General features: G+C 30.6%; 1 protein-coding gene across 2 annotated transcripts in view; it reads right to left on the reverse strand.

The window, feature by feature from the left end:
• Positions 1-2,412: 2,412 nt before the first annotated feature.
• LOC145277033 (serine/threonine-protein phosphatase 2A activator-like) overlaps positions 2,413-12,970 on the reverse strand; it is an 80,462-nt gene continuing 69,904 nt past the window's right edge. For both annotated transcript variants that reach the window (XM_080128660.1, XM_080128650.1), the window contains exons 8-10: positions 10,527-10,627; positions 8,966-9,073; positions 2,413-2,694 (exon numbers count right to left, since the gene is read on the reverse strand). In XM_080128660.1, coding sequence (XP_079984786.1) covers positions 2,620-2,694; positions 8,966-9,073; positions 10,527-10,627 — 284 coding nt within the window. In that variant the 3' untranslated portion in view covers positions 2,413-2,619. The remainder of the gene's footprint in view (positions 2,695-8,965; positions 9,074-10,526; positions 10,628-12,970) is intronic.

A 12,970-nucleotide genomic window follows, 5' to 3' on the forward strand; every position in this document is an offset into this window, starting at 1 on the left:
ACTTGCTAGTTATTTATCTGTCTGTTGATCTATCTATATATATATTATCGATATATCTCTCTCGATCTAGTTGCCTATCTATTTCTGTATCTATCTATCTATCTATCTAACTGGGGAGATAAACAAGAAATGAATATGAAGAATGTTGACAAAAACTGTCAAAATATAATAAAATCATATCATAGACAAGTCACCAGAAGCATCTGATCAGCTGACGGAAGTAGGTGTAAATCACATGGTTCTAGTTAGCTGAGAAGAATAATTGGAGTTGGAATTTGGACATTGAGCAGGGCAGACAGTTTAACAGGTCGCCCCCCCCCCTTCACCAGGGAGGGAACTGACATGTCTTAAAATGGAGACCAAGAAATAAGCACTCAAGCAAAGATATTCACTTTCATGGAATTTTTGATGTGCTTAGAATTTCTTCAGGGTATTGATGTTTAAAAATCAGATCCTGAACAGGCACAAACGTAAATACATACAAAAATAACACATAATGGTTCTTATCTAGAATTCCCTCTATATTAAAAACATCTGTACAATGTACACATGACAGAAAGAAAACATCATATTCCAAAAATCACATAAATTGATCAAGTAGTTTTATTTTTATAAAGACACTCATTTTTAAGTGCTTGTAGGCATTACAACATAAATCTTGCAAGTTTGAATTATTGGTGAATTATCTCCCTTTGTTTCTTTTTTTTTTAGCTCGTTTTCAAAATGGCGAACAAGATGGCAGTTTATTGGTTACTCATAAAATTTGATTATCTAATTTAAAAATAAAACTATATGATCAATTTATATGACTTTTGGAATATGATAGATTTGTTTCATCATGGGTACATGGATTATAAAGATTTTTATTTTTAATACAGGGAAAATTCTGAACAATGACGCATAATATTATATAATAAGCAACTTCTCGTAAATATTTCATCCGACAGACAAAGAATGAAATTAGGACATTTGTTAAACTACTGTTTCTCAATTCATCCAGTTTATTCATAAAATTTTCAACACTGGTATTATTTAACTTTATTAGGGAATTCATTAAAAAAAATTTTTTAAATAGATTACTCTATTAAACAAAAAAATCTAATTGTGTGTTAGATTTATCAAATTGTTGCATAAGTTCACACCGTTTCATAAAAAATTTTGTTCTAAAACATGTTTTCATATTTGGCAAAGTGTCATTAGAAAGCACATATTCTGTTCTACAAGATAATGGTCATCGTTTTTTGCTCATAATTTTTTCTCGTTTTCAGAACCGTCAAATGGATTGTCAAGTAGATTAAAAAAAATCACATTTTTGACAACTTCTTCTCGCCTTTAATTGAGATCAAAAAGCGAGTGAAGTAACCAAGGATATTTGTGCCGTATATGGAGAAAACGCTATAGCTGAGAGAACTGTTCATGATTATTTTACCAGATTCAAACACGGTAATTTTGACCTCAGTGATGCTCCTCATTCCGGAAGACTAATCAAGATAGACGAAGACCAACTCAGGGTTCTTTTGAAGGAAGATGGCCATCAGACATGTAGAGAATCGGGTGAAAAGATGAAGTGTGATTTTGCAACAATTCCACACCATCTTCAGTCGATGGGATTCACACAAAAACTTGGAGCTTGGGTCCCACACAAACTTACTTTTGCTGTTAAAATTCTTTGATTTTCTTTTAAAAAAAAGGCGGGAACTTATACAACAGCCTAATAGTTTGGAGAAGCTGTCTAATCAATAAACATCCAATAGAAAGGTTCTTGAAAACATTTTAAAATGTTTCAATTAAATTCCACGTCACTCTTCTTGAGTAAAGTAGCTAAACCTAAGGTTTGTAACCGATTGAAGCATTTTATGTCTTTTAATTTAGTAACTTCTTATCCCACCAGCATATTTTGTAGCTTAAAAGTTTATACTGTGCATTATACAAGAATAATTGGTACTCATACAGAGAAGTTGCAGTGTTGAAATAATAACATTATTTAGAAAATCATTTTTAACATGGGGAGGGGGCGGTGTTGTAACTATTCTGTACTTTCACCAAACAATTTAATAAAAAAGATATTGTAAAACTTAAAAATACCACAAAAAAAAACAAAAAAAAACAGTATAACTTCTCTTCATAATGGTGCGCATTATACAAGAATAATTGGTACTTATGCAGTGAAGTTAGTGTTGAAATAACATTTAGAAAGTCATTCATAACATGGGGAAGTGAGGGTGTGTTGAAACTATTCTGTACTTCTGTATTCTAACAATTTAATTTAAAAAAAAAAAAAGATAATAAAACTTGAACTTGAAAATACTATGAAAAAAAAAAAAGCATGGTAACTTCTCTGCATAAGTGCCAAATAATTTCTTCATTTGATTCTTTTCTTTTCTGTCAAATTGGAAAAAAAAAAAAAAACAATTTTAAGTTTAAAAAACAAAAAAATGGGTTTATTTGTTATTTACAATCTATGTTTTTTGTTGCCAAACTGACACAAAAAATGCGGGAAGGGAGTTTGTTAAAGATTTGATATTTGAGATCCGAGAACAAATCTTTGAATGCACCAAATGTGGGTTTGAATGGATTCAGAAGTTTTCAATTCACATGACATTTTTTTCTTCAGATTATTCAGGATTCTATGGATTCAATACTCATTAAAGAACCAAACAGGAAATGTTGGATCACCGGAAATTTATCAAGAACCTGAAAATAAACAAAACAAAAAAAAAAAAAAACATTAGAAATTAAAACAGAAAAATAACAAATGGACTTTTTTATGCTAATCATATTTGTTTATTCATATTTAGTCAACCATATTATGTCACCTGAAATTTTTAAAAAGCCAACATTCGCAGGATGCCAACTGGTTTCTCACACACGTCAAGTTCAAATCCATTTTGTTCCACAGAACCGCTTTCATTAAACTAAGACTTAACAGTTATAGTCAGCTAACATCATATAACACTACAGAAAGTGGCAAATCAATTCCTTCACTTTTTTTCTCTCTCGCACATATCTCTCCGATGCATGTATAAGTAGAGCCCTGGATACAGCATTAAAAATTAGTAACAAAATACAGTACATAATGCACATGTATATAATCAACTAACATTATAAATAACACCGCAAGGTAGGATAAATACCGTAACCAGGGTCCGGAAAAACATCATATTCCACATCATAACCTGAAAAAAAAAAAAAAAAAAAAAAAAAAAAAAAAACACATCCTCGAGCCACTGTATTCTGGGGTTCTACACTATTCTTTTTTTTACTACGTTTTTTATTATTCTTTTTTATTTAATAATAATTTAAAAGTTTTGTTGTTTTTTTTTTTAATCTTTTTTTAAATCAAGGATTATTGAAATTAGTTTTATGTTTTTTTTAAGAATTATTAAAAACACTTTCAAATCTTTTTAAACTTTGAGAATGTATTGGATATGTTTATTTTTATGATGTTTGAAATTTTGTTATTTTAATTCCAATAATTATATTTTTATACTTTCATAAACATATATTTATTATATATATTATAAAAACTTATTTTTATACATTATATATTATAAAAACTAAATATTTACAATTTCATAAACATATTCTTATAAAATTTCAAATAAAATACTTTTATTATTAAAAGTGCAAATAAAGATTATTTTTATCTTTTTATAATTTTGTTAAATTGTATTGCATGCTTTTCAATGTCCTTTTCTTCTATTTCAATAAATCACTTCACAATAAAAATACTGAAAAATAATAAAAGAGACTGATTTGCCTTGCCACTACTTCTGGTAGTGCTATGCAGGAAATTAGGAAGTACATTAGCTGACTATAACCCACTTGACCTTGTGTCTAACCTTCTGAAGAGGGGGAATAAAAATAGATTTTCTTTTGTAGGCAGAAAAAAAAATATATATCACTGTAAAAGCAAAAATCGATTAATAATCATGTCCTGAAAGAAATCTAAAAATGCAATGAAATATGATATTCACTTTTGGCAATGAAGCAAAAGGCAATTGTTAAATTTGTACGGTTGGAAATCCTTCGTTCAAACTTTTTTTTAATAATTATGTGAACGGTTCAAGGGAGGCAACTCTTGTACAGCAAGCTATTATTTTGCTTTATACTTGGAGTTCACGATTTAAGTCAGATCATCATCATCATCCTATCTTATTTCCCTTGTTTTCCAAGTACCAGTAGATAAAAGGATAGGATTTATGAAAAGTGATCTTGATTTAAAAAAAAAAAAAAAAAAAAAAAAAAAAAATGGCTGTCGCGTTACAAACGTAGTATAGGGATGTTGTAATCTATACAAACTATATGAAATTTAGTTTTTCAAATGTGCATATCTGACATTCAAGAATCGACTAAAAATCAATTCATATTACTGTAATGAGTTACAACTATGTATCTTTGTGTAAATGATAAAATTTAATGAAAAATAAGTCATTTCGTATTGCCATAACCAACATTTCACCCGCATCTGATATAGAGACGACACATTAAAGTTTTTTTTCAACTTCAAGTAATATGACAATATGATACAAGCATGTTATATGTTCGTTACTTTCTCTTGCAAAAGTTTTCACGCTTGTTTACAGTTAGACTAAAGCAGAAATTTTTTAAATATGTCCTTTTAAGCAAAGGCAATATTGCATCCACAATTTTCATCACAAAAATAGTAATATATCCAAAAATGATGAAATTTGACCAAGTAGAACGTCTGCTATTAGTTAAAAAAAAATTTTTTTTAAATGCATAGATATTACAGTAAAAATCAATGGCCGATAATTCAATTTCCCCTGTCATTTTGAAAATAGCAATATATAAAAAACTTGAAAAATTTGATCAAGTAGATAATTTTTTTATATATGTAAACGTAATTTTTACAGAAAGTTGTATATTTTGCTGTTGTGTCTAACCTTCTGAAGTCGGAACAGCGCCAAAAACAGAGGAATTGTTGAAATCCCTTGCTTTCGCAGTTCCTGCGAAGTTAATGTCAGCCATTGATTTTTATCATAATAAAACTAATATTCTAATTAAACTTTTTCTAGCAAGTGGTGGCTTTACAGGGAGTGTATTTTGTCATTCACATTTGGCATCACTCCGAAATCGACGAACCCATCTCTTAACTGTGCAGACATTAACTTTGTCAACGTTCAACAAACACCAGCGAATGTTGATTAGTTCAATTTTTTCTGCATGGAGGAATTCAATGACGCATCTGCTTCTGACACACGTCAATGACAAGGATTGCTTTCTTAGAGTGTGACACCATCAATATATTCAACAAAGAAACAAAACTTTCAGGTTACGAATGCATAAGTTCAGTCATCATAAAAATGCAATTTGCAATCTCTTCTAATCCATTCAGCCAGAATAAAATTATGAGGCATTACTTTATATATGTTTTATATTTTTACATTCTAGAACACTAGCAGATGTATCCGGCATTGCCTGGTATTAAACATAACATTAAATTCCTTAAAAAAAAAAAAAAAAGTAAAAAAACAACAAAAAGAAACTGAGACGTGCATGTGAATATTATGATTCTTTTTTCTTGTAATAAAAAAAAGACTACTAGAGATGAAATTGAAACCAAAACCTAAAGACAGTGAGTCAAGTATGATAACCATTAGGCCAGCTTGACATATCTTTAAAAAAGGTTTTCAAACCTACTTATTCTTAACATAAGTAACCTGTCATGTGAACGATTCACACATGCGCGGTCATGAAACAGGTGACAAACAGATAAAAATCTGATGACCCCACAAGTATCAATTTTTCAATTTGGACCCCTTAGCAGCCCCTTTTTTTCCAGATGAAAACCAATTAAAAAGTTTTCCACATGTCTGAATACGCTATATATACCAAATTTCACGTCTGTAGATCAAAATTTGTTGAGTATATAGGTTGACAGTTGTCCACACACACACACATTCTCACTTTTATAGATATATAGATCAGAGAATGCATTAAAATGGAAATGATTTTCAAAATTCAAAAAGAAATTTCTATTGTCCACATTTTATACATATAAGAAATATTGTTTGTCCCGAATTACCTCTTATATTAAACAACAAAAATAAAGAAAAATCCATATGCTGTACATAACTGTGGTGAAATAAAAATATCATATTCCAAAAATCATGTAAATCGATCAAATAGTTTTATTTTCAAGTAAGAAAATCAAATTATATGAGCAACTGAAGAGCGGCAGTCTTGTGGGCCATTCTGAAAGCAATCTTAAAAAAAAAAAAAGGAGATAATTCAAACTTGCAAGGTTTATGTTGTAATGCCTACAAATTCACGTTAATCACTTAAAAATGATTTTCTTTATAAAAATAAAACTACTTGATCAATTTATGTGATTTTTGGAATATGATATTGTTTTATTATGGGTACGTACATAATACAGATTTTTTTTATTTCTTTTTTTTTTTAATATAGGGAAATTCTGGCCAAGAACTGAATTTTTTTCATATTGTATACAATATGGGGTACAAGTGATAATCACAGTTACAAAAAAGTTAAGATAAAAACTATTTGATACACTTACATATCAAACAAAAATAGATATCTACCCCAAAAATTAAGAAAAAATTACTAAGTAGAATTTTAATTAAAAATAAAAATCAGGCTGCAAGTATACTGTAATAGTTAAATTCAGAAAAAAAAATGATTGATTAAAAAAAATAAATAAATAAAATAAAACAATGGTATCTATTGACCTTTTGTGTCAATTTCAACTAAAAGCGATGATATCTCCTTAATTGACATGTTAGAAGTACCTCAATCTTTATCGTAAAAAACCCTTGCCATATTTTTTGGAAACACATGACATAAGGGAAGTAACTCGGTTATGCTAAAAACAAGGCAAGTAAACTCATATTTATGACAACACACAATTGATTAAAAAAAAAAAAAATAGCAATAGTTGCACACTATTTACCTTCACTTGGAACTCTGGAGTGTTTTTTTTAGCCGAACATTTTATTCTCGCTAATTTGTGTCACAAAAATGTTTTCTTTAATCATTTTTTTTTCTACCTCATCATTCTTCATAATATTCGGATATATTCATTGCTATAGCATGACAATTAAATAGAGACCATTGGTTTACCTTGAAATTCAATATAAAAAATTTCGAGTTTTATTATTATAGTGCAGTTGCACCAAAATTAGTTTAATTGTACAGTAGAACTGTGGATACGGCATTAAAGATTAGTAACAAAATACAGTATATAATATACTTTTTTTGTTGAAATCCCTTGTTTTCGCAGTTCCTGCGAAGTTAATGTCAGCCATTGATTTTTATCATAATAAAACTAATATTCTCATTAAACTTTTGCTAGCAAATAACATTATAAAGAACACCGTAAGGTGGGGTAAATACCATAATTAGGGGCCAGAAAAACATTGTATTCCACATTGTAACCTGAAAAAAAAAATCTTAAGGCCAGTGTATCCTGGGGTTCTGTATTTTTTTTTTATTACGCTTTTTTGATTCTTTTTTATTTAATAATCACTGAAAAGTTGTTCTTTTTCTGTCTTTTTTTTTTTTTTTTTTAATCAAGAATGATTTTTTACAAGGAATCACCACTTATTAAGGCCCAGAGGCCACTTGAGGATAAGGATTAAAGAGTGTACAGTGGTCAAAAGGATAATATAATAATCATTAGAAATATAAATTTGGTAAATTGGATTACTTAAAGGGAACGGCTCATCAAGAACTTGTTTATTTTGATTTGAAAACGGCCATATTGTAGTAAGATGGAAAGCAGGCAAATGGAAGACAGTTGCACAGGTGTGCAGTTCTAAGAAAGAAACTTTGTTCATGGAATCTACGTTTAGGTTTAGGCACATATAAAGAGCGGGGGAAATTATTGATAGTGTTTTCAGTCAGACAAGTGTTTCTTGTGAATGTTTTGCGAGGGAGGACCACAGATTGGAGCTCAGATGAGCAATTACCGTGAAAATAACGATAAAACAGAGACAGGCTCGCAACGTCTCTTCTGTGAGAAAGAGGTTGCAGGGAAGAGAAAAGGGTATCTCTCACTAGGCTACGAAGTCTATTCTGAACTCTGTCAAGGCAGGATAAGGTCTTCCTAGCAGCTCCTGCCCAGATGTGACAGCAATACTCCATCCTTGGACGTACCTGGCTCTTATATAGGTAGAGAATTGCATCAGCAGGTGGATATCTACTGGATCGATAGAAGGATTATTGAAATTAGTTTCATGTCTTTTTAAGAATTATTGAAAACACTCTTTAAAATCTTTTAAAACTATAATAACCTGAAAAAAATGTAACCTAGGGCCACCGTATCCCAGAGTTCTATTGTATTTTGTTGATCTGCCATGTTTGTTTGTTTGTTTGTTCAGTTTATTGGCCTATCAACAGCTGCATGGTCATTTAAGGCCAAATAAGTTCATTTTTTTTTTCTTTGGATGTCTTAGTAAGGTAGGTGTTCTTTATTTTCCAGTATTTCAAGGTAAGATTGGAGGAAGGTCTGTAAGAGATTTGGGTTGAAAAGTTTGTTTTTTTTTTTTTTTTTGGTAGATTTATACTTTGGAGGAGAGGTTTACCTCTTTCAAGTAATTTAGAATTGTTTTTTCATTTATTTTTTCAAAGAGATCTTTAATGTTGTTAATGCTGTAGTGTTTTTGGCGTAGGGGAGCTAGGTCAATGCAGTTAATTTTTAATTAACTGCATTGATCTGCCATGATAAGAGCAGAAATCCTGTAAAGCAGGGGGAGATAAGTCAGTCTGTCATTTAATCAAGAAATAATGAATAGCGAAAAATTAGCACAGTCAAAAAACTTTTTTCTTTAATTAAAATTTTGCTCGATAATTTTTCCTAATTTTTGGTGAGGATATTTATTTTACTTGGAATAGGATTTTCACATGCTGTAAAAATATTGCAAAAGGTCTTCAGTTGCAAATTAATAATAATAAATAGAATGAATTTCATTTGACTTACCTCAGCTCTGTACATTTTAATGAGACCAGAATTGACTTTATTCCAATTGAGGACTCCAGCAATGTTCCATAATTGGTTGGAATGTTCATGAAAAGGTCCAGTTTTTACCTGAAGTTATAAAAAAAAAAAAAAAGAAAGTCACAGACAAATGAAGAAAACTTTTCTTTTTTTTTTATAGTTCCAAAACAATATTATCTTATTTTTATAAAAATGTTTTTCTAATTACTTTCAATCATTTTTTATAAATAACTTGAGCAATAGTAAACTTTGAAAAATTACGTCATACTTTCAAATGTGTGTGTGTGTGTGTGTGTGTGTGTGTAATATATACATATATATTATACACACACACACAAAACGACTGGTGGTCATTATCACTTCTTACACTTCTGATTGTGTAAGCACGAAACATGAGTATCTCTTGGTAAAAATCAAATTGTTAATATTCATTTAAAAAAATATATATTAGCAGAAGTCCTTGTTGTTGACGGAGTTCAGAAAAGAGTTTTCAAAAAATGAACTCCGATTTATGAAAGCATGAAAGGTTATAAAAAGGGGATGTGGGTGTAAAGAGATAGCTTCAAACTTAAAAATAACATGAGGGAGCAGTAGGGAATCTATTTTAACACAAACATGAACACTAATTAGTGTACTTGTCCAAAGGGACCCCCATCCGTTGGTGTAAGTGAGCGATGTAACCCGTAAAAACTTTCCTTTTTCCCATGGTGAGTACATGGCAAGTTTGGTAGCTTTACATCAAACAGAAAAGTTTGGGAAATATGCATTTCAGAGTGACACGCTGAACGCTTTACCTGACACACTTTACTTGATATGATTTAGTATTGCATACCAAACACAGTAATCATTTAGATGATGTTAAATCATGAACGTTACAATATTTACTATTTTTTTTATTACTTAAATGTATTTATCTTTAAATAATTTCTAAAAATAAATTTAAAAGTTTTTAAATGGCTTTGTATCTGTTCAGTGGTTGCTAGTCAGTTTGAAATAACATTTTTTGTCAGCCTGTTCATGCTTAATATCGAAATAGCATTTTTATCAATATGTCATGCTTAAGTTTGAAATTACATTTTTCTTTCAGTCTTTCATTACCCAATCTTGTTTTTTTTGGTTATACCTAATTTTTTTTTGTTTATACCTAATTTTTTTTTTGCTTATACCTAATTTTTTTTGTTTACACCTAATTTTTTTGTTTATACCTAATTTGTTTTGTTTATACCTAATTTGTTTTTGTTTATACCTAATTTGTTTGTTTATACCTAATTTGTTTTGTTTATACCTAATTTGTTTTTGTTTATACCTAATTTGTTTTTGTTTATACCTAATTTGTTTTTGTTTATACCTAATTTTTTTGTTTATACCTTATTTTTTTTGTTTACACCTAATTTTTTTTGTTTACACCGAATTATTTTTTGTTTACACCTAATTTTTTTTTGTTTATACCTAATTTTTTTTTGTTTAGACCTAATTTCTTTTGTTTATACCTAATTATTTTTGTTTACACCCAATTTTCTTTTTGTTCAGAATTGAATCTTACCTGATTGATAAATTTTATACATGCTAAAAAAATGTAATCTTGACTAAAATGTTCATAAATTTCTTCCTTAACAAATGACTTCGGCAAAATTCTGGGATGATCTGGAAGAATAAAAAAATTAGAGAGAAAAGAAAAATTAAAGACATTTAAATTTAAAGATAAATTAAATAATAGTGCAAAAGGGGAGGTAATAATCCTCAAAAAGCAGAGAATTTTGTTTAGGTGCTTTTTCCTTATAAGAGCGAAATTAGAAATATTGAATTTCAAGTAAAACCCACGACATCTACTTCATTGTCATGTCACAATAATGAATATATTCCAAAATTATAAAAAACAGTAAGGTAGTGTTGCTTCACGAAGGAAAAGAGACAAAAAAATATTATCACATGCAGCAGTATGACTGCAACAATCATCAAATCAACTGGATTTGAAATGGAAACCGAACGATGTTCTATACACGACTTGACGCAGTCCCAAACAATTATGTCCACACACTCCAGCACAATCTCGAACAATTTCATCCACGTGACCAGACACAATCCTGAACACCTCCATCAATTAGAACCCAGACATTTCCATCAAAATGACCCGACACGAACCTGAACACCTCCATCAATTGGAACCCAGACATTTTCGTCGAAATGACCCAACATGATCCCGAACACCTCCATCAATTAGAACCCAGACATTTCCGTCAAAATGACCTGACACGATCCCAATCACCTCCATCAATTGGAACCCAGACATTTCCGTCAAAATGACCCGATACGATCCCAATCACCTCCATCAATTGGAACCCAGACATTGCCATCAAAATGACACGATACGATCCCAAACACCTCCATCAATTGGAATCCAGACATTTCGAAATGACACAACACGATCCCAAACAACTCTGTTGAAACAACACGTTCCTGAATGACTCAGTCAAAACAACTCGAAACAACACAGAACAATATCAGCAGTTACTCGCTACAGGACTCTAGTAACTGCTTTTTTCAAAAGCCTTCGATGAACTCATTTTCGATGTAGGTAGGCCAGAGTAAGACATTGACGCACAATTCTTGAGCGCTTCCGTGCATGCTCGCCAAAGGTAGAAAATTAATCATTAATGAAATATTTTTGAAGACAATTTGCAAAAACTGAGTCTTGTTAAATTGGCCCAAGGTTTTTAGAAAATAATTACCTCCCTTGTTAAAATTCAAACTATTTTTTTTTTTTTAGCAAATCACAATTTTTGCAAACTATTTTCATTAATAATTTTCTACATTATCGTTTTTCATAAATTTTGGATATGTTCATTATTGCGGCATGACAATTAAGTAGATAACATTGGTTTTACTCGAAAGTTAAATTTTGCTCTAATAACAAAGAAGCACTTTTTAAAATTACTGTTTGTTTTACTCAATATCAACTCTTTTTGGATTATTTAACGCAAAAACACTAAACTCATTGTAATCAACCTGGTGATAAGAAATCAGGCTGTCTGAAGATACTGGCTTCCTGACCTAAAATGCACGAAGCGGTTATGTTCTTGTTTCTTTTTTCTTTCTTTAAACAACCTTATAGCATCAGATGAAAAATTGGGATTATGGATTAAAATATGAGATAAGCAAAAATAATGTAAATAAATAATCCATCAGAAATATTTTTTTTTTTTTTTTTTTTTACATGGGCATCACCACTTATAAGGGTTAAAGAGTGTACAGTAGTCAATTGGACAATATAGTAATCGTTAGTAATGAAAATTCGGTAAATTTGTTTATGTTGAACTTGAAGACAACCATATTGTAGTCAGCTGGAAAGCAGGCAAACAGAAGAGAGTTCCGCAGGTGTGCAGTTCTAAGAAAGAAGCTTTGTTCATGGAATCTACATTTAGGTTTAGGCACGGATAAAGAGTGGGGGAAATTATTGATAGTGTTTTCAGCTAGACAAATGTTTCTCGTGAAAGTTTGGCGAGGGGGGGGGACAAGCACTTGCCATGAAAATAACGATAAGGCAGAGACAGACTCACAACATCTCTCCTGTGAGAAAGAGGTTGCAAGGAAGAGAAAAGGCTACAGAGTTTATTTTGGACTCTGTCAAGGCAGGATAATGCTTTTCTTTATTGCTTTTCTATGCCAATAATTCCATGATCTGATTCATTCTTCTCATGAAGGGTAAATGTTTGACACTGTAACATATATATAGGGTGGAACGATAAAATTGCTGCCATAGAAAAGACAACATGATTCCATTTCCATTTGGTAAAAACCGGTTTTCTTTTATTGTTGCAAACCATCTACTAGTTGGCCAGTTGCGTACAAATCCCAAGAGCAATATGAGCCTTCTATCATGTCTGAAAGTAACACAATGTTCAACAAGCGAGATCAGAGATGTGCCGCTGTACAACTAATGCTTTCTACCGATCCAAGTTATGACAACAGGACCATTGCCAGCATCCT

Source organism: Euprymna scolopes, chromosome 1 (assembly GCF_053919585.1).
Source record: "Euprymna scolopes isolate OS-2025 chromosome 1, ASM5391958v1, whole genome shotgun sequence".
Classification (NCBI taxonomy): Eukaryota; Metazoa; Mollusca; class Cephalopoda; order Sepiida; family Sepiolidae; genus Euprymna; species Euprymna scolopes.